Below are 21,346 nucleotides of genomic sequence, written 5' to 3' on the forward strand. Positions count from 1 at the left end.
GTAAACAGTGAAACTGGGATCCTTGTGGCTCTGAGAGATAAGCACTCATTCTTGGGCTAGAAGGAACTGGGGCCCTTGGGGGGAGTCCTGCAGGAGGAATTCCTGGAGGCTTCCCATAGCTGGGGTTCTCAGCCCTGGTCTTTCACTGGGATGCCACCTGCTTCCTGACATGAGTTTGGATAAAGAGAACAAATTGACGTCTCTGTTTTCCCAGCTATCTGGTGCATTTACCTTTCACCAGATAGTGAGCTGCGTGCAGAGAGCCTCAGTGGCCATGGCAGTCACTGGGGCTTGTCGCCAATAGTCAAGAGCAGGCATCTATTACTATAGTTCAGGCACAAAGGCCCTTTCCTTTCTTTCCTTTCTTTTCTGTTTTGTTCTCTCACTGTGGCTCTCTTCTCCCTCCCTCCCTCCTTCCCTCCTTCCCTCCTTCCCTCCCTTCCTTCCTCCTTCCTTCTCTCCCTTCCTCCCTCCCTCCCTCCCTCCTTCTTCTTTGTCCCTTTCTGTCCTATTCTTTCTCGTCTCATATCTTGTCATCAGTCTTTTGATTTTTTTTTCTTCTTTTCTCTAAGACCCTCACTCTGTAGGCCAGGCCATCCTGGAACTCAAAATCCTCTTACTGCAGTTACTTCCCCTGCCCCAGTGCTGGGGTTACAGACATGCAGCATACCTTCTTCACTAAAGTCCTCTCTGCAGAGATACATAGCACCCGCCTTGCTTCTGAGAGATCGCCTGAACATCAGCCTGCTCCCTTCCTTACAGAGCACTGCGGTAACTCTGCCCACAAAGAACCCGTGAATTTTCACCAAAACTTTAGCCATACAGCTGCATTGGTGTGATCAAGTCCCCTTGAAGCCTTGGCTATCTAATTTGCTGATTTATAACCAACATAGGCGTTGCCTGGCTGCCGCAGGGAGTGGGCACAAAACAGGCCCGGCCAGCTGGTGTGGTATACTCTGGTACTGGAGTACATCTGCACTCTCAGCTCTGGGAAGCCTGGGCAGGGAGATTCTGAGTGTCAGGCGAGACCCTATCTCAAAGCCTCTGGAAAAAGAAAAACAAAAACTGCACACCAAATATCCAAACACTAATCTTCAAGAAGATTGCATCAGAGTTGCCCTGTTGAACACACATTCCTAGAGGTCCCCCTTGGAACATCTCTCCCAGGAGACTGAAACTGGCCCTTTGGAGGGCACAGCCCGAGTGGTTTAGGAGGGACCGGACCTGGAGAAATGTCATGCCGCGTTTGGGCTGTGCCAGTGACTCAGCACTTGTTGGGTTCCAGGTTTCTTTGTGTGTGGGGGGGGTGATGAAATATTCTTTACTCAATTGTGGTGACAGCCACACAAACTCTGGATACACAAACAGTCATTGAATTGTATGTCCTGAATGGGTGTATTGTTCCCTGTGTGGATTATGTATCTCAATCAAGCTGAGAAAACAAAAAATGACTCAGCAGTGGGCTCTCTCTGTTCAGATTCCAAGTTCTCAGAGGGGGACCGGGAGGCCCAGCCACAGACCTGCTCTGGGCCAGGCTTTTGTCCTTCAGCAGTGGGCAGCATCCTGGGGAGGAGCCAAGGGTCCAGGCAGAGCTGTGGGGCTCCTGGAGTCTCTTCCATCGACACTTGATCCCAGGGCTCTTTGGTCAGTGCCTCCCTCTCTGTAGGACCTGGTTATTTGTCGTAGAAGATGACCAGAGGAGAAAGCCAGGTTTCCGGTGAAGCGGTTGATGTTGGTTGTTGTTTGGCGGTTAATTGGGTGCTTCACTGCCTGCACACAGGCTTCCCATGTGCTCAGAGCGGCTGGAGTCTCTCCAAAAGGCTTCTCCTCAGAGTCACACACTTGGGTTCAGTCCCGACCCAGTGACCTCACAGCTCTGGGGCCTAGGAGACGGTTTTTAAATTCCTCCAAGTCTTACCTGTCATCTTTCAAACATGTCATCATAAGGCCCACCTTGCAGGACTGCTGTGTGGGTTGAATGAGACCATAGTTATAAAAGCCTGGTGTAAACCAGAGCTCCTTCCCTGGGGTTACAAGCTGGTGGCCAGAGAGAGAGAGCAGACTGCAGCCTGGAGTCACACTTCTTCCCATGTGGGACAATCGATTGTGAAAGCAAACATAGGCTTGTGGTTCTCCTTGGGGAATCAGCTCCTGCCTGCAGCTGGCATTCCTTGACTTGGCCAGGTAGCTACAGCCGGACAGCAGCTGCTCCAGACACGCAGGCTGTACCTTCCCCAGCTTCCCTGGGTATCTGCAGACATGTTTAAAAACTCCTTCCAGATGCCAGCCTGGCACAGAGGCATCAAGAGAGCATCTTCTGCTTGGAGTGGGACTTTGTTGCTTCTCTTGCTGTCAAAGACTACACTTTGGCGGGACCCAGTAATAATCAATAAAGACAAATTTGGAGGGTGGGAGGAATGCATGTAGAGGTCGGAGGTCAACATCAGTATCTTCCTTGTATCTCTACTTCAGTTCTTGAGACAGGGTCTCTCAGTGAACCTGGAGCTCACCAATTAGGACAGAACGGTTGCCCAGCAAGCCCAAATCTGCCTCTTCTCCCAGCACAGTGGGCACAGACAGGTGCAGGTACCGTCTGCTCCTGGCTTTTCCGGGTGTCTTGGTGATGTGACTCAGGGCCGCGTGCTTGCATAACAGGCACTTTGCCTACTGAGCTATCTCCCAGTTTTGACCCCAGGAACATGCCAAAGCCCTTCATCAACACTTACAGAGCCTCTGAGAATCCTCCCTGAACCCTTTAAAGTAGGAATTAATGAATCTGTTTCATTTATAGACACCTAGAACTGAAAAGACTGGGGCTGTGTAGTAGCTCATAGCAGAACAGGGATTTGAACCTGGGTTTGTCTCTCCCAGAGGCCCTCACACATAATGTGAGCCTGGGGAGTGTGTCACACGCTTTCTTTGCTCAGGGCCATCCAGGGTTTCTCCGCTCCTTGGCAGAGGTGGCCCCAGTACAGAAGCAGCTCACCCCAATTGTTTCACATCGCTTTCACTTGCCGGTCTCCAGCTGCTGTCTAAAAATATTAAATAAAAAGCTCCAGAAACCATCCATTTTCACCTGTGTGCCATTCTACACAGTGCGATGAGATGTCACCCATCCGAGTGTTAATCGTCCTTTGTGCAGCGTGTCCACCCTGTGTGTGCCACCTGCTGTATCAGGCTCAGGCCACCTGCCAATCCATGGGGGCGTAAATAGTGATGCTTCTGTTGGAATCTGCCAAAGAGAGACCCTTGAGTGGTCCTTTCTGCAAAAAGGTAGAAGTTTTCAACTTAATTTGAAAGGGAAAACATCTTATCTTTTGTTACTGTGTGCTGTTAAATTTATTCTAATTTATGATTAGTCATTGTTAATCTCCTACTGTGACGGTTAGATTTAATCGTCAACCTGAAACGACCTAGAAGCATCTAGAAGGGATTGTCTAGGTCAGGTCGGCTGTGGACATGTCTTGGGGGGAGATCCAACCATTGCGCAGCACCGTTACCATCCGTAGCAGGGAATCCTGGACTTGTAAGGGTGGAGAGCCTGGGCTGAGCACTAGCGGACACTGATTCGTTGCTCTCTGCTCTTGGCTGTGGATGTGACGTGCACAGGGGCTTCATGTTCCTACTGCCTTGACTTCCCCAAGTGATGTGCCTGACCCATAGCCAAAAAAACCCACTCTCCCTTAAGTTACTCTTGTCAGGGCATTTCTGTCACAGCATCAGGAAGGAAACTAAGAAAACTCTGTGTCGAAATTATACCGTCTCATGGGTATGTATGTGTAAGAAAAAGTATCTATAGGGTTAGGTACTTGTGTGGTTTCTGGTATGACTGGAGTCTAGCCTCTCCTCAGAGGGACTTTGGAATGGATGATTGGCTCTTCGTGTGAGCAGAGAGGTCCCACCTGAGTAGCCATGGCCAAGAGGCAGTCAGATGAGTCACAACTGAGCCATGACAATGGATTTTGCATGAAATCAACCCCCCTCCTGTTTACCTCAGATTGGTTCCCTTTCATGTTGTAGGTTTGTGTGTGTGTGGGGGGGTGGCTTTTATTGTTTTAGAATTTTATTTCCCTGTGGTAACCACATGTAACATAAACTCTACTCCTAAACTAAAGGCTTGAGAAGGACTGTACAGAGTCATTGACCTTACATAAAATGGTGTCCAGCAGATCTTTGGGAGTGTTTTGTTTGCTTAACTGAGACTGTATGTTGGTCCCTACCTCCCCATTCTCCACCCTCTGCAACCACTGTTCACCCCTGGAGTCATGAGTTAGACGGTTTTCGATTTCTCTAAGTGGCTCAGGCAGTGTTTGTACTTGTCTGCTCCCTTAGCGCGAGTCCGACGCTTCCTCCCTCTTGTCACGTACAACAGACTTTACTGTTTGAGGCTCGCCAGCCTTCCACCGCGTGCACAGACTTCTCTTTCTGTGCATTCATTCATCCCACACCTTGGTCATTATAGCAGTGCCGCCGTAGACACAGGGATGCTGATATCCCCTCCAGGACCTGGACAGACACTCAGACCGTACTGGTAGATCATGTGGTAGCTACAGCAAGCCACATAACTGAGGGCACTCAGGGGCCCCAGTGTTATATGGGGCTCGAGAGAAGGAGTTGGGTTGTTCAGGGGTATGGAGTGGGTGGCTGTTTTGATTGATAGGCTTGGATTATTTAAGCTTTTGCTCACGGGCATGTCCCTTCCCAGAAAGTATCATATTTTAGTCAGTTACTCGATAGGCATAGGCAAAAGAGAGTAAATATAAGACTTTTCCTAAAAGTTCATGTAGAGGACAGAGTTTGTCTTACTTTGAATGTAGTCAAGCAAGTTCGGGCTTGATTGCTCCCCCACCCTCTATACCTGGACAGAAACTATTCGCAAAGGGGCACTTTCTGATGGTTTTCTGGGGAGAAGAGATTGGTTTGTTTCTTTGTTTGGAGCGAGATGTACACGCAGGTTGGCGGGTGTGAGGTGTCTGAAGTTGCAAACAGGTCGCTAAGTGCATGGTCAAGAGAGGGGTGTGGATTGCAGTGCCAGGTTACGAAGCTATTCCCTGTGCCTCCCTGCTGTCCAGAGAAGCTGTTCCCAGGAGTGGGACAGTCTAATTTGGCAGCCTCTGGTAGGATAAATAAAGTAGAACTGTCACATCGAGGTCAGTGTCACGGTTTCAGAGCCCCAATTTTGTGTTGGGATTTGTAGGAGCTAGAATGTTAGGGTCTTGTTCTCTGGCTCTGGTCACTGAGGCTGCAGTGGGGACATACGTTTCCTTGTCTTTTCCTCATTAAAAGTAGCTATAGAGCTGGAGAGATGGCTCTGTGGTTGGGAACGCTGACGGCTCTTCCAGAGGACCCGGGTTCAATTCCCAGTACCCACATGGCAGCTCATGGCTGTCTATAACTCCAGTTTCAGGGCTTCAGATGTACATGCAGGTAAAAACCAATTAATATTAAATAAAATTATTTTAAAAAAAGAATCCTAAAAAAAGTAGCTATAGAGATAGCAAGACATCCATGTTCCACTTCACTCTCTTTCACTCTCTCCTCTCTACCATCCTGGTCCATAAGTACCTGCTAATCTGGGAATGGAGGAAGTGCCCCCTACCGAGGAAGTCAGGCTTCATGTTAAACACAACCAACTCCATCTGTAAGAAGCATCAGGCACTGCAGGGACATCTGAGTGCCCCTTTCTTGGGGGTTGGGTATTTTTGTGGTTTTAGGCATTCTGGGGACAAAGGAGTCACCAAGGAGGACTTCAGGTCATTGCTGGTTGGCTTTGTGGGTATGGTGGGAGATTCCACCTGAAAAGCAAAGGCCAGAATGAGCTCCCGGGTGATTAGAGAAGCCACACCCAAGAAAGTAGGCTTTCAGCTGAGATTAGAAGGAAAATGAGCACTAGGTGCTAGGGAGAGGAGAGGGAGGAGAGGGTTTTATGGCAGGGAACATAGTGTGCGGGAAGGCCTAAATGTAGGATGGGGGTGCCGTGCACCCCAGAGGGACTGGAAGGGAGGGACTCATGAGGCTGTGCAAGTGAGGAGACACTGACACCTGCTCCAGTAGCCTCAAATCTGCTGGAGATCTGTCTCCTTTGTACTCCAGGGGCCCTTTCCTGCTCTGCTCCCAGCCCATTGGTGTTCTGGCTCTGTGGCACCCAGCCCTTACTGGTCATTTAAATCATATACCCCTCTTTTGATGGTCCAGCCTACAGTTCATAAATAAGCACTCGAAACATTGAACCAAAGCACCCAGTAAGGTGGAGGTTCACCAGCCCGTCAGTGACCCGGTCAGGACTGAAAGATGTGCTGTTACCATCTCTGCTGCCTCCAGGTCAGCTTGCTGAGAAGTCCAGCAATCACGTCTTAAGTATTTCTTCTCCACAGGAGTGTGATGAAGTGAGGATTCCTGAGAGCAGGGACTTCAAAGGGACAGTGGAGGGACGGTGTCAGGCCCTTTTTGTGATCAGTAAAAAGAAGGACTCACTTTCTGGCTCCCTCATGGAAACCGAGTTGCCCCATGTAGGAGGGAACCTAGCCAAGGCCACTGGGCATCTTCCCACTGGAGTACCATGTCCACCCAAACACCCTTTCCTTCTAAAATTGCACAGCCTGGGGAGATGGCTTAGTGAATAATAACCCTTGCTCAGCAAGCAGGAGGTCCTAAGTTTGATTCCCCAGCACCCATGTGAAAAGGCAGGCATGGCTGTGCATGCCATAATCCCAGACTGGGGAGTGGAGACAGACTCTCTGGTCCACCAGCCTCACTCGGACAGGCAGCTTTGAGAGACCCATGCTCAAGGCAGTGTAGGTCAGAGAGCAATAGAAAAGACATCCATTCTGCTCTGGTCGCTGCATGCCCATGCACAGGATGCCATGTAACATGTACAGACACACAGAATGGGGTGGGGGAAGAAGAAAGGAGGAGAAGAAATAATTAAAACCTGGAGTGTGGACTGGGCTTCAGTTAAGTTTGTAGAGCACTTGCTTTTAGCATGCATGAAGCCCTGGGCTCAGTCACCAGTACGGCATAAAACCAGGTGGTACATGCCTTAATCTGGGAAGTGAAGGCAGGAAGGTCAAGAGTTCTAGGTCATCCTCTGCTTTATGGTGAGTTCAAAACCACGAAACCCCGTCTCCAAGGGGCAGGGGACTGAGGGCAGAGATAGGCAGATTCTGGAGCTCACTGGTCAGCCAGTCTGGCCAAATTGGTGAAGTCCAGGTTTAGTGAAAGACCCTGTTTCAAAAAAACAAGGTGGAGAATGGCCAAGGAAGACACTTGACGCTGACCTCTGGCCTCCACACCTAAATTCATTAGCACACGTTTGCCCACACACAGAATACATATATCACACACACCAAAAAAAAACCAACAAAATTACATGTATACATTAGCACATATTTGTGTACATAAAATACATACACCACACACATACACACAACAAAACAATAACAACAACAACAACAACAACAACAAAATTACTAGTTTAATATTAGACACTCATTGAAACCATCATGTTACTTTGAAAGGATACGGGACTGGGGTAGAACTCGGTTATTGGTACAGTGCTTGCTTGTCTAGCATGCTCAACTCCCCAGGGTCTATCCACAGAAAACCTGATACAGTGGTACATGTATGTAATTCCAGCACTCAGGAAGTAGAGGCAGGAGGACCAGAAGGCCAGAGTTATGCTTAGCTGTATAGCTAGTTCAAGGCCAGACCTGGATACATAAGACACTGTCTCAAAAAGAAAAATAATCTACCTATGCCTGGCTTCAGCTACTGAACCATTCTCAAATATTAAAACAAACAAAGTATGTTGTAGTTCCTGAAACACGGGAAGTGCACCATGAACATAACCTGTCATCTCTTTGGTTATGAACAAACCATAGAAGTGCTCATCTTAGCCCATTCCCTGAATTCCATTGCCTATGGCCCCACTTTTCTGAAATTGTGTTCATTGGTCTCCCACAGGGTGGGGACATTAGTGTTGAAATGAAGTTGCTGGAACATTCAGACTGTGGTCTATTCCCAAGGCAGATCCTTAAATTAAAAAAATGTATTTTAGTATCCACGTAGCCGAACAAAATAGAAACAGCTGCAAGCGGAGGAAGGCAGCGGTGAGAGCTGCCAGCTGGGACTGACTAGCCTCGCCTGGGTGGTTCAGATAGATGCGCACAGCTCACATTGTTTGGATGTTTGAGCGTCGTGCATCCTCTTTCTTGCTGATACAGTAGAAACAGTTCCCACAGATATGAGTGGCTTGTGCACATCTCGGGCTTCTCTGCCCAAATCCTCACCCCGAGGCAGTGTCACTGCAAATACATTCATCCTAGATCAGGCCACTGCTGTCTGGGCCTCCCTCCTCAGCTGCAGAATTTAAAGCCCTATGCCTGTGCTCTAAATAGCCCCTCCATGCGCATCTTCTTCCTGAGCACACAGTATGTCCAAAGAGGGGGAGCTAACAGGAGACAGACTGCCAGAACTCTAATCTTGGGACCCCCCCACCTCCCATGCTGGAAGTGTAGGGTGAAGCCACTCATCCCGTGGCCTACTCCTGTGGGTGAGGTAGGGCCAGGCCTGGTGTATTTACTGAAAACACTGTAGCTGATTTCAGGACCAGTTTTGTAGCTTCCTCGGGGCTTGGTACATTGAAGGCGTCAACAAAGGTGATTGACTCAACATGATTCATGTGGGGTCTACCATATGCCATTCACTGTGCCAGGGCCAGGGCACATGGTCACACCTGGCCATGTATTCCTGGAGGCACCATCCACAGAATTCAGCCAACTGTGATAGTAAGTGCTGAAGAGGCTGAGGCAGGAGGATAATGAGTTTAAAGTCAGTCTGAGCTAATCCCTAGAGCTGGGATGATGGCTCAGTGAGTGGTGCCCCAGAAGCATGTGGACCTAGGTCCTGGTTCTCAGCATCCACATGAAAAGCCAGACATGGTGGCGGGCTTGTGAGCCTAGTACTGGAAAAATGGAGACAAGAAGATCCTTGAGGCTTGCTGGCCACTCAGCCTACCCAGCGGGTGGGCTCTAGGTTCAGGAAGAGAGAGGTCTCAAAACAGCATAGAGAGTGACTGAAGAAGGCTGCATATTTTAGCCTCTGGCTGCCATGTGCACATGTATCACACTCACAGGCATTCACTTACATGCATACCCACCATGTACTCACACACACACAAACACACACACACATAAGAACATGCCTACACATTGGGGAGTTGGGAGGACCTTGGACTCAACATAGTGTAGAGAACCCTGATGGCTGTTTGGCCTCAAGAGGGAGGGAGTGGGGGTGTGGGTGGAGGGGAGGGGAGGGAAGGGGGAGGAGGAGGGGAGGAGATGGCAATTTTTAATAAAAAATAAATAAACTGGAAAAAAAAAGAACATGCCTACACATACATACACAGGACCGCCCCCCCCCCCAAACAAAAAGAAATCCAGACAAGCAAAAATCAGAATCCAGCCTGCTATTGAGAAGATCTCACAGTGTGTGGCAGACACAGGTGCAGCAGATGTAATACCTGTCTTCTGTAGGACAGACGGAGGCCACCATATGTGACGGGGCAGTTCTCTGAAGCCATACATCAGATGTTTTCAGATGGCAGGATGTGCTCACAATAAAAAGAAAGAAGATAGGAAGCTGGGCCTGGTGGCCCGGGCTTGTAATCACATCTTCTGGAAAGGCAAGCACCATAAGTCAAGACCAGCTTGAGCGATGTAGTGAGGCGTCTTAAATACATAAAGGGCCTGGCAGTGGTGGCACCTGCCTTTAATCCCAGCACTCGGGAGGCAGGCAGAGGCGGGAGGAGATCTGAGAGTTCACGGTCAGTCTGGCCTACAACGCAAGTTCCAGGATAGGCTCTAAGCTATACAGAGAAACCCCGTCTTGAAAAACCGAAAAGAAAAAAAAAAAACAAGCAAAAAACCAAGAAATACAAAAAATGCTTTCTGGGCCAGTGAAATGGTTCTTCAGGTGATGGCACTTGTTACCAAGCCTGAGTATTAGAGTTCACTCCCTTGTACTCGCCTGGAAGTAGGAGAGAACCAACTCCCTAAAGCTGCCCTCTGGCCCCGGCATGTACATGACAGTATATACCTATACTCACATACATGTGCACACAATGACAGTGTATATCGATACTCACATACATGTGCACACACACACAGAGGAGAAAATGAATGTAACTTTAAGGAACATGGCTTCCTATCCACGGAAAAGCATGTTCTTGTTGACTGGCAAAGGTGCCTCCATTTAACTGATACTGGATTGGGACTTGTGCAAGGAGCATTCTTTACTCTTCAGCTGTGGGGTGCCAGGTTTTAGTGCACACTTGTCAGTGTCAGGGAGAGTGGCCTCTGGAGACGCTTCTGGCTTCCAACCCATCCAGCCAACAGGAGACACCGCCCGCAGACTGGAGTGGATGAGGACACCCGTGCACAGTGCCTGTCACCTCACGGTTGATCCCCAGCCATGCTTTGCCAGTGGCCTTGTCCCTCCACACAGCCTCCAGCTGCAGGTCTTGTTCCAATAGCGTCCCTACCTGCACCTGCGTTTTCAGCCTGGGATAATAACAGCATCCTCCTGGCACCAGGCCCTGGCACCCAGCCTCATGCTGGCCACAGCTGCGAAAATAATCCTCCTTTGTACCTTCTTCTCTTGACCTGAGTATATCCCGCTAGGGCCCAATACTGTGCCTGGCCCATAAGAAGGAGAGGTGTGGCTGGACCCAGGCAGCAGAGATTGTGTGGGGGTTGGTAGGGCCAGCTGGGCATTTGTTTCCTGGGAAGTGTCAGCAGGAGAGCCACCTTGGGGATGGAACTGAAACCACCTACCTTTTTGCATTGCAACTGTCTTTTGGAAAAATTCTGTGTAGTGTCTGAGAAACACACTTTACTCTAAGCTTGAGTGGTCTCCTGGGCTTTCCCTGTCACACGAGTCCAGGCTGACCCTTGCTGTGGGTGAGGATCCCTGGGAGTGGGGCTGTCTTTGAAGTCAGTGCAGTGGCTTCTGCCATGCCATCTGCTGAGGACCCACAATCCTCCTTTGTAATTAGACAGATGTGATCTGCTTCCACCATTGTGCATGGGAACTCAAGGAGTAATCATGGAAGCACAGGCCATTGAGCTGACAGGTGATTGCCAGTTCTTTGGACCCAAAAGGGAGGCTGTTGCTCATGCCGCCATCCTGAAATGTGAGGTGTGTCTTGTCACTCTCTCTGTGCTGTCTGCCTAGGCTCCTGAGTGGCCCTGCCCGAATGAAGCAATGAGTCTTTTAGTCCCAACAGCTGTGTAAGGGAAGCGTTGGGTTAACGGGTGCTTTAACTCTTCTGCTTCATAGCTGGGTTTATCTGTCATGTTTTTTCTCTACCAGGATCATCCAGAACACGGAGTCCTATTTCTGGTTCGAGAACTTCTTAACGTGATCCAGGACTACACCTGGGAGGACAATAGTGACGACAAAATCCGAATCTACACCTCTGTCTTGCACCTGCTATCTGCCATGAGCCAGGACACCTACCTTTACCACATAGACAAAGGTACCAGCATCCCAACAAGCCCTCAGCAAACCCATTTCATGGACAGCGAAGGGACTGTTTCACCGTATCTTCTTAGTGTCTGTGTGCACATGGGTGTTGTGTACATATTTATGTGTGTACATACGGAGGCTGACCTTGACTCTGGGTGCCTTCCTTAATCATTCTTCACCTTATTTATTTGAGTCAAGGTCTCTCATGGAACTGGAACTCACCAATCTAGCTAATCTGGCTGGCTAATGAGCTCCAAAGAGTTGCCAGTCTCTCTGCAAGCCCATCACACCCCTGTACTTACTTGCTGGGGTTACAGGCACATGTTGCCATGTCCAGGTTCACATCTGTGCTTGATATATATCGTTGATTGAATAGGAATCGCTCCCACAGATTCTTGTGTTTGAATGCTTGGCCCATAGGGAGAGACACTATTAGGTGTGGCTTTGTTGGGGTCAGTGTGCCCTTGTTGGAGGAAGTATGTCTCTGTGGGGGTGGGCTTTAAGTTCTCAGATACTCAGGCTAAGCCTAGTATGGCTCAGTCTCTTCCTGCTGCTTGTAGATCAAGATGTAGAACTCTCAGGTACCCCTCCAGCACCATGCCTGCATGTTCTTACTTCCCACCATGGAAATCATGGACTTTAATCTCTGAACTGCAAGCCAGCCCAAATTAATTCTTTTCCTTTATAAGAGTTGCTGTGGTCGTGGTGTCTCTTCACAGCAATAAGACTCTAACTAAGACTCTAACTCAGGTCCTCCTGTTTGTGCAGCAAGCACTTTACCCACTGAACTGTATCTCCAGGCAGGCAGGGCCTCAAACTCACTTTATAGCTGGAGATGACCTTGAACTTTTTTCCTGTTCTTACTCTGTAGCTCTGGCTGCTCTGTGTTCCTAGACCTTGAATTCTTGCTATCCCCCTCTGTAAGCAGAGTGCAGGGTTTGCAATTATCTATCAGCATGCGCAGTTAATGCAGTATTGGAGATTGAACCCGGGCTTCACACATGCTAGGCAAGCACTCTGTCAGCTGAGCTGCGTCTTAGCCTAAGAGCCTGTCTTCCTGAACTGCTTCCCACCCTCCACTGAGTCTCCCCAGGAAGAAGCCTGGCGATTGGTAGGATCTGTTTTTTTTTTTTTTTTTTTTTTTTTTTTTTTTTTTTGTGGTGTTGGAAATAGAACTCAGGGCCTTATATGTATTAGGCAAGCTCCGGGCCATTGGCCATCTGCCCAGCCATGTGTGTGTGACAAGTGTCTGAAGTCATTTTGAGCACATACTGGGATTGCAGAAGCACCCTTAGATCACTGGTTGAATACACAGGTAGATGAGTGTGGAGGCCTGCCAGCCCTCACTGTTCCAATGCTGGGAAGAAGGGGCAGTCTCTTTTTCCCACCTGCTACCATCTGTTCTGTTTTTGCTGGTGCTGGTTTGAGAGCAACTTCCCTGTATCCCTCCCAACTCCTTTTTATGTCTTCTAGTGAATTAAACCCACAGAGCCTCAAATTGATTGCATAATCTCACCTGATCCCAGACAGGCAGAGGAGTGGACGTAGGTCATCCTCAGTTGCATTAAGTGTTTGAGACCCTGCCTAGTCTACATAAAAAATACATCCTAAACCCCAAATCCCCATATTTAGGATCCCATGACCTGGCGCTGGTCCATCCAAGTACTTAACTACTACCATAGTCTTGCTTGTTTGTGTAGGTGGGCCAGGTCAACCTTGTGCCCCACACTGGGTTCTCAGATCCTGGCCCAGAACCCAGTACTGAGCTGACCTCATTTAGTAGCTGCTATTGTAAAAATGATTTCCCTGGGGAGAAGTATACATCTGCCTGCTCCTTATAAGCCCCAACAACAAGCCAAAGTATGACTCTGCCAAAGTTCACCCTGGGGAGCCAATGAACTTATTATGCTTGCTTACAGAGCATGGGTGACACAGAGCAGGCACACTGAAGTCAGCCAGCACAAGCAATGGTTCTTTCCCCATAGCTGCATAGATGAAGTTCCTGTGTACTCTCTCACCTCCTGAGGTCCCAAAGCCATGTAGGGCAGAATTGCATAAAACTAGAGTCTTGAGTGAGGATACAGCGGTCCTCACAACTCCCTTCTTTCCTGATAGAAGCTTGATCATCTCAGCCAGCAGTTTTGAGCCTGTTCTGGATGTAGAACTCAGAGGAAACTCCAACAGAGGTCCCCTGAAATGTTGGATCATCTGGGCCATCCGCTTCTATCGGAGATTTTTAAGGGGGTCTTCCTTGGTCAAACCTTATTTTTCTTAACTCAGAATGAATCCACAGCCTCTCATTTCTTGTGGAAATAAAAGCAAAACCTCTTCCCCAAAGTAACATATCTTCTGATTAAATTTTGAAGTCAAGGCATTTTTAAAATACATATGTTAGATTAATCCACCAACATTTATTTTTAATCAAATGTCTTTCAGCAGCTGTTGCTCCTTCCTCAGCTGTCAAACAATTCAAAGACAACACAATAACATACAGTATCCAGATTCTCTGTGTCTTTTCCATCTGTACGTGGCTCTATTTTAAACTCTATTTCTTTTATTTTTATTTTTATTTTTTGGTTTTCTGAGACAGGGTTTTTCTGTGTATTTTGACTGTCTTAGAACTCACTCTGTAGACCAGGCTGTCCTTGAACTCACAGAGTTCCGCCTGCCTCTGCCTCCCAAGGGCTGGGATTAAATGTGTGTGCCACCACAAGCTAGTGTTAACCATCACCCCAAAAGTCTCCTTAAAAGGGCAGTTCAAGGTAAGCTTGGAGATTGCGCGTGGTCAGAGGAGCTGGGGAGTGGTGGAGGGTGGAGCTGCTTGTTCTTAGAGCCTGTACCTGCTTCAGTTGGCTCAGGGAAAACATGCTAGTGTTCATGTGTAGAGAGGGAGCATGCCAAAGACACACACAGTGGCCAAGGGTTATGGTTTGACAAGTCTGTGTGAGAAGCAGGCAGGTATCCACTGTCATGGCGCAGGGCAGCCCAGGGTCTGCAGTTGTTGGGTCTGTGTGAGAAGCAGCAGGTATCCATTGTCAGGTGTTTTATTCAGCTATTCTGTACCTCTGACACTTTTTTAAAATTAAAATGTTGTTCTGAAGTCTCAGTCAGAGATGAACATAAAGCACCCCTGATGTTTTCTTCTCTCAGTTTAATTATGCACAGGTTCGCTCATTCTGCAGAGAATCAATGCAAACTCCAGTGAATGCATAAAATAAAGGAATGTAACTTTTAAAAGTTGCTGGGACCAACTGTAAATTAGGAACTACACATAGCTACATGACTCTGCTGTTTGTAGAGAGGGGCTCCACTCTATATACTCTTATTACATTGTGTGTGTGTATGTGTGCACGCTCACATGTGTGGAGGACAGAGGTCAGTGTCAGGTGTCTATATTGTCCTCTCCGAGACTTTACTCTTTGAGACAGGGTCTCTCACTGAACCTGGAGCTCACCACTTGGCGGGGCTGGCTAGAGGGAGCTGCTCTAGGATCCACCTATCTCTGCCCTCCTTTGTCCTTGTACTAAGTTACAGCCATGCACAACTACACCTGGATTTTTCATATGGAGATCCAATGTGGAGTTGTGGAGTGTCACTTTACTGATTGAGTTATCTATCTTTTTTACGAGAGAGAGAGAGAGAGAGAGAGAGAGAGAGAGAGAGAGAGAGAGAGAGAGAGAAGCTCCACCTGCCATGCAGGAAACCCTAGGTTCTACTCCCAGCCCTGCAGAAACAAAACCGAATGGCCCATGTGTTCACAGTGGAGACTAACTGAACAGTTCTGGGCCCCTGTGCAGGGGATGGGGTCAGCCACCACAGACAAAGCCGCAGAGCTGTCCTCAAATAAGGAGACTGCCTGAGTTCACCATTTAAATGAAAACCCAAATTTGACCACAGCAGACTGCCTGGTGTCTCCCCTGCCTAGCCAGGGCCAGGCCCTTTGAAGGGGAGAAGAAAGAGAAAGCAGTATGCAAGCCATCCTTGACTGAACCCGCCTTTCTCTAGGCAGTGGATGCCATATAGGAGGTGGCCAAGCAGTGGCTTTGTTAAAGAGCTGGACATGCTGGCTCATACCTGTAGTCCCAACATTTGGGAGGCTGAAGCAGGAGGATTGCCATGAGTTAGAGGCCATCCTGGGGTATGGAGTGATTTCCAAGCCAGCTATAACTATAGAGTGAGTTGCTGTCTTAGAGAAGGAGACACTGTCAGGCATAGAAGCATTGGGAGTAAAGGGGCTGTGGGATGCGATAGCAGGCATGGGTTCCATGGGGAGCAGGCTTTAAGGCTTTAAGAAAGTATACTCATGCCACATTGGCACTAGTGGGCATATAAGTCATTAATGTTGCTCTCAAGGTTCACATCTAAGTAAGATGGTTGATACTTGTCTTCCCTGGTAGTATAGATAGAACCTTCTGGAGCTATAAAAGCTAGCCAGATGGTTTTAAGGGTGCAGTGGATGAGAACTTGGGCTTTGGAATCAGACTGCCCAGTTTAACATCTTAGCTATGCCCACTTTGGAGCCTCTGTTTCCCCTCTTGTTGAAGACATGCATGCCAACTCTCTCTGATGCTCATTATGTGGACCCTTACATGACATAGAGCGAGTGCTTGCCACAGTACCTGGCAGCTGGAGAGAATGGCTCACTGTGATTGTGGCTGTCCCCTCCAGGCATGGCCAGTGTGGGGATGACTTCCAGACAGTTGGCTTCAGGCCCAGACTAGGCCCTAGGCTAGGTGTTTTCTTAGTGAATCCTAAAGCCAGTGGGTCACCTTGGCCGTTCCCATGCTTCCTACCAGGCCTTCCTGCCATCTGCCAATCCCATGTGACATGTTGCTCTTGTTTGTTCAACCAGTTGACTCCAATGACAGCCTGTATGGGGGAGACTCCAAGTTCCTGGCTGAGAACAGCAAGCTCTGCGAGGCGGTGATGGCTCAGATCCTGGAGCACCTGAAAACCCTGGCCAAGGACGAGGTGGGTACCTGCCCGCTCCACCTGCCACATGCTTTGGAGGCAGCACACTGCAGGGTGGGAACACTTCGGGTTAGGAGAAATGCAGGGCACAGGGCGGGAGCAAAGCAGGGTGGGAGCACTGCAGGGCACACAGTGCTCCATTGTGGAAGGGAAACAAATCTGGCAGAATGGTGGTTCCCAGTCTTGGCCTTGGTTATTCTCTGCCTGCTCACCCAAATTTCAGCTCACACCAGCCTCTGGTACCCACAAGTCTGCTATCAACTTGCAGGTCCCTGCCCCCTCAATATTGTATATCAATTAGTCACAAACAAACAAAGACTGCGCACAGTCACACACACCTGTGATCTGGCAGCATTCAGAGACTAAAACAGTGTGGTTACTGGTTATGTATCAAGGCCCTGGGTTTAATCCCTCGTGTAGCTTAAAACAGTGTGGTGTAGATACCTGTGATCTCAGCATTTAGGATTAGAAGCAGGGAGATCAAGAGTTCAAGATCGGCTTGGGTGGTGGTGCAGAAGCAAGGAGCTGAGGCCAGCCTGGTCTACAGAGCTAGTTCCAGGAGAGCTAGGGAAGTGGGGGAGAGAGTTCAAGGTCATTGTTTGCTACACTGAGAGTTTGAGGTCAGCCTAAGTTATCTGAAGCTGTATCGAAAATAAAATAGGTTTGCCAAGTGTGGTGGTGCACACCTTTAATCCCAGCACTTGAAAGGCAGAGGCAGCTCGATCTGAGTTCAAGGCCAGCCTGGTCTACAAAGTGAGTTCTGGGACAGCCAGAGCTACAGAAAGAGACCCTATTTCAAAAAAAAAAAAAAATGCCGAGATATGGCTTGACTATTAAGAGCATGTGTTCCTCTTTTAGAGGACCTGGGTTTTGGTCCCCAGCACCCACATGGTGGCACATAGCCTGTTAAGAGCATGTGTTCCTCTTTTAGAGGACCTTGTTTTGGTCCCCAGCATCCACGTAGTGGCACATAGCCATCCATTTCAGGGGATCCAACACTTTCTGATGTACATACAAACATATAGGCAAAATGATCATATGTAGATAAAATAAATACCTAAAAACATTATAAAAAATAAATAAGGAGGAAGGGGGGGATAGAGATGGCCTGCAATGTGAGCTGACGCCGAGTGGCTGAGTGTGACTGAACCTGCTGTCCTCCATTTTTATAATGCCCCCTGTCAGTTCTCCAGGCAGTACCCCAAGAGCTGAGCTGAGTTCTCCAGCCAGACCTCCCCCACCACCCACTAACCAGCTCACAGGTGCCTGCTGTTGGGAGCCCAGCACTTAAAGTGTTCCCATTTGTCGTCCCATGCCCTCCTGTTGGGAACCACCCTGGTTCCAGAATTGTACTGTAAGGTCACGTGAAGGATTGAGTTCTGCTTTAAGCAGGAGCTGAGAGAAACTGTTTGGGTTTGGAGTCCCTAGAGCTTCCTGGAAATGACAATTCTCACAGGAAAAGAGCTCACTCTCTGGCTCTCCCTCCCTCTCTCTCTTCTATTAAAAAGCTATAGAGAGCCTGGGGTGCGGGCCGATGACCTTCCCTGAACACAGCTGCCGATCTTTACTGTCTGCCAGCGTGCCTTCACGTCCCTGACACACATAACGATGCCGTTTGTAATGGGCTGTGGCTTGAAAACCCAAATTGAGTGTTTTAGGGTAAAATTTTATTGGGGAATTCGATGAGGAGGAAGAGCCCCCTCATTCTCAAGCTGGGTGGTGTTTTTGTCTTTTGAGACAAGGTGTAGCCCTGGCTGTCCTGGAACTTGCTTTGTAGAACAGGCTGGCCTCAAACCCAGAGATCCACCTGCCTCTGCCTCTTGAGTGCTGGGATTAATGGTGTGCGCCACCACGCCTAGCTATTGGGTGTTATTCTTCAGGAGCTGGTTACAAGTTTTGAGGTTGAGTATCTTCTTTGACCTGGGGCTTGCCGATACGGCTAAGCAGGCTGACCAGTGAGCCTCAGGGACCCTTTCTCCCCACTGGGATTACAAGTGTGTGCCACCACACACATTTTTATATGGGTGCCGGGGATCTGACAGAGGTCCTTGTGCTTACATAGAGCCCTTTACAAATGTGTCCTCAGCCTCGTTGGCCTTTCTCTCTTTCCCTGCTTGTCTCTGACGCTGGCCAGACTTTTTCTACCTTTGAAGGGCTCCATCACTAGATTGGGCCTACCCAGACACCTGATTTCCATCAGCAATAGCTCTCCGAGCAGAACCTGCCTTACTGCACACGTACAAATGCTGGAAAAGCTTACCCAGCATAAGTTGTGAATGTGCCAGCCCCAGAGATGTGACATGTGAAGCAAAGGTGCTAGCATATGCTGAGTGTCTGGTACCTGTTCACTGCCGTGGAGCAGAGCAGGCACGTGTGGCTCTGGTGGCATGATTTGGCAGGGCTGCCAGGCCTGGCCAGCATCCGGTGACGTGGAGTTCCATGGGCACCCTGAAACAGCAGGTGCCCACCTGGGGACGTGGTTTCTCTGTGATGGTTGTCTGCTCCCCGAGGAAGTGTGTTCTTTCACCTGAGCTGTCGTTGCACCGCTGTTTCTTCCCTGTCGTGTCTGTCATCAAAGCCAGTCACGTGGGTTAAATGTTTCTTTGGTGAGGTGCCTCGCAGGTCATCCAACAAAACCAGATTCCTGAAAGGCCTGACGTCACAGTGTTGGGAGGCTTACTCTTCTTTTCTTTTATCCTCCTTTTTTTTTTTTTCAAATTTTTTATTTTTGAGACAGGGTCTCATTCAGTCTGACCTCCAACTTCCTATAGAGCTGAAGATGACTTAGAATTGGTACCCCTGCCTCCACCTTAGAGCTGGGATGCACACCATGCCTTGCAGTAGGTGCTTCTTGTAGAGACCAAATCTGGGCCCCAATTCAGGAGCATTGTTAGGATCAGCAGTAGTGACCACAACATGCAGAAGCTGGAGCCACAGCTGAGAGCCATGTGGAAGCCTTCCAGCCTGACTTGTGCTTGAAGCGCAGCAGCCTTTTCTCCGCTGTTAGGCCTCACTCCCCAACCCAGTGACTGTTGGGTCTCCCCTAACCACGGTGATGGCCCGGTGTCCAGCAGAGCTCAGAGCTTGTGGTGCCTCTCGTTCGCCATGTGTTGTGCATCTCACGGTCATTTCACAGGTGCAGGGTGGGCTCAGCAAACACATGGCAAAACTGGCATAAGGACTTTTACACTGAGCCCATCCAGTGTACCAGGGCATAGTCATAGCTTCCCTTCTCTCTCCCAGTTCCTGAAGCGCCAGAGCTTGCTGGGCCTCTCCTTCTTCAATAGCATCCTGGCCCATGGGGACCTTCGTAACAACAAGCTGAACCAACTCTCTGTCAACCTGTGGCACCTGGCTCAGAGGCACGGCTGTGCAGACACAAGGACCATGGTAAGCACCAAGGCCCTTGCCAGCCAGAATGGCACTGACCTTGACATGGCATCAGTAATACCGCAAGCTGCCCCATCACCCCTGAGCCAGACCCCCTAAACTCTTTTGGGTGACTTCCTAGTGCTAGAAAGCATCCCTAGTCACTCCCAGTCAGTAAAAACTACTTGCTAGAAAATGTCACCCACTTCTGATCACAGCCAAGTCTGATTCTTTTCCTCCCAGACAAAGTCTTAGGTAGCCCAGGCTATCCTTAAACTTGCTATGTAGCCAAAGATGATCTTGAACTTCTGATCCTCCTTCCTCTAGCTAGTTTTTGTGGTGCTGGGGAACAAACCCAGGACTTTGGGCATGTAAGCATTCTGCCAACTGAGCTTCATCCCCTGATCCCCGAGTCTGATTTTAGGAGTAAATTACAATCTTAACCTTTTGCTTCTTCCACCATCCCTCAGAAGACACCCCATTTTCAGCTAGGCAGGGTAAGCTCACTTAGGGCCAATTCAGAAGAGGCTCCAGCCGTAAAGCCAAATACAAGATGGAGCTCTTTTTTCTAGGTGAAGACTCTGGACTACATCAAGAAGCGGAGCAAACAACCAGACATGAATCATCTGACGGAGCTGGCCCTGAGGCTCCCTCTGCAAACCAGGACCTGAATACTTGCCCTTGGGGACCCCAGTGCCACTGTCCTGGAATACCTACTTGGCTGCCACTAACTCCTCCTGGAATTTAGTTTTTGTTTTTACTTTTATACAAGTTGATTTAAAGTTTTTGCCTTATGACAGCAGGGGGGTGGGTGAGTGGGTGACAGCATTAAAACTCAGTCTTGTTCTTCAGATAGCAGCATCTGTCTGTTTGCACAAGAGCATTGTGGGATATTTGTATACTGTATGAAGATGTATTGCTTTGATTGGTGTAATAAAGAGCCAGTTAAGTGGGACTTCTGAGGGTAGAGAGGACTCTGGGAAGAAGAAATGTGGAGTTGCTGGACAGACGCGAAGGATGGGCAGCACAGATAAAGGCAATGCCACGTGGCAGAATGTAGATTGATATAAATGGGGAAAAGCCTGGGCTCAGGCCAAACTTTCATAAATAATGAGTCCCCGTGTTATTATTTTTGAGCTGGTGGCCCAAAGAAAATTCCAACTATCCAAGAAGCCTTCTGGTTCTCAGCCCCAGGGAGGGGATCTGAGGCTGGGAACCAGTCAAGGGCACAGGAGGGTGTTTCCACTGACAGAAAGCAGACACAGTTGTACATCACACCTCCAGATTGGAGACAGTGTCCTATAAAGCCCCTTGGAGGACTAAGAAATGTCATGTTGCTAGCTGACTCCTGACTACAAGTCATATTTGGACTTAAAATACAGGAGAAAGGTCACATTGGGGGCTCCCTGTCCTGTAGTCAGGCATGGACGTCCACCTGTAATCCAGTACTTCACAGAGGGAGAGGTGGAGGATGCCCTGA

General features: G+C 48.8%; 1 protein-coding gene and 1 pseudogene across 1 annotated transcript in view; both read left to right on the forward strand.

Annotated features, from left to right (window-relative positions):
* Nucleotides 1-20,650, forward strand: part of Vps35l (VPS35 endosomal protein sorting factor like) — a 108,408-nt gene extending 87,758 nt beyond the window's left edge. The window contains exons 28-31 of the mRNA XM_038346946.2: nucleotides 11,371-11,536; nucleotides 16,379-16,497; nucleotides 19,741-19,887; nucleotides 20,439-20,650. Of these exons, the coding sequence (XP_038202874.1) occupies nucleotides 11,371-11,536; nucleotides 16,379-16,497; nucleotides 19,741-19,887; nucleotides 20,439-20,537 (531 nt within the window). The 3' untranslated portion in view covers nucleotides 20,538-20,650. The remainder of the gene's footprint in view (nucleotides 1-11,370; nucleotides 11,537-16,378; nucleotides 16,498-19,740; nucleotides 19,888-20,438) is intronic.
* On the forward strand, nucleotides 10,175-10,290 carry LOC119806091 (annotated as a pseudogene).
* Nucleotides 20,651-21,346: the final 696 nt, after the last annotated feature.

The sequence above is a fragment of the Arvicola amphibius genome, chromosome 1, assembly GCF_903992535.2.
Source record: "Arvicola amphibius chromosome 1, mArvAmp1.2, whole genome shotgun sequence".
Lineage (NCBI taxonomy): Eukaryota > Metazoa > Chordata > Mammalia > Rodentia > Cricetidae > Arvicola > Arvicola amphibius.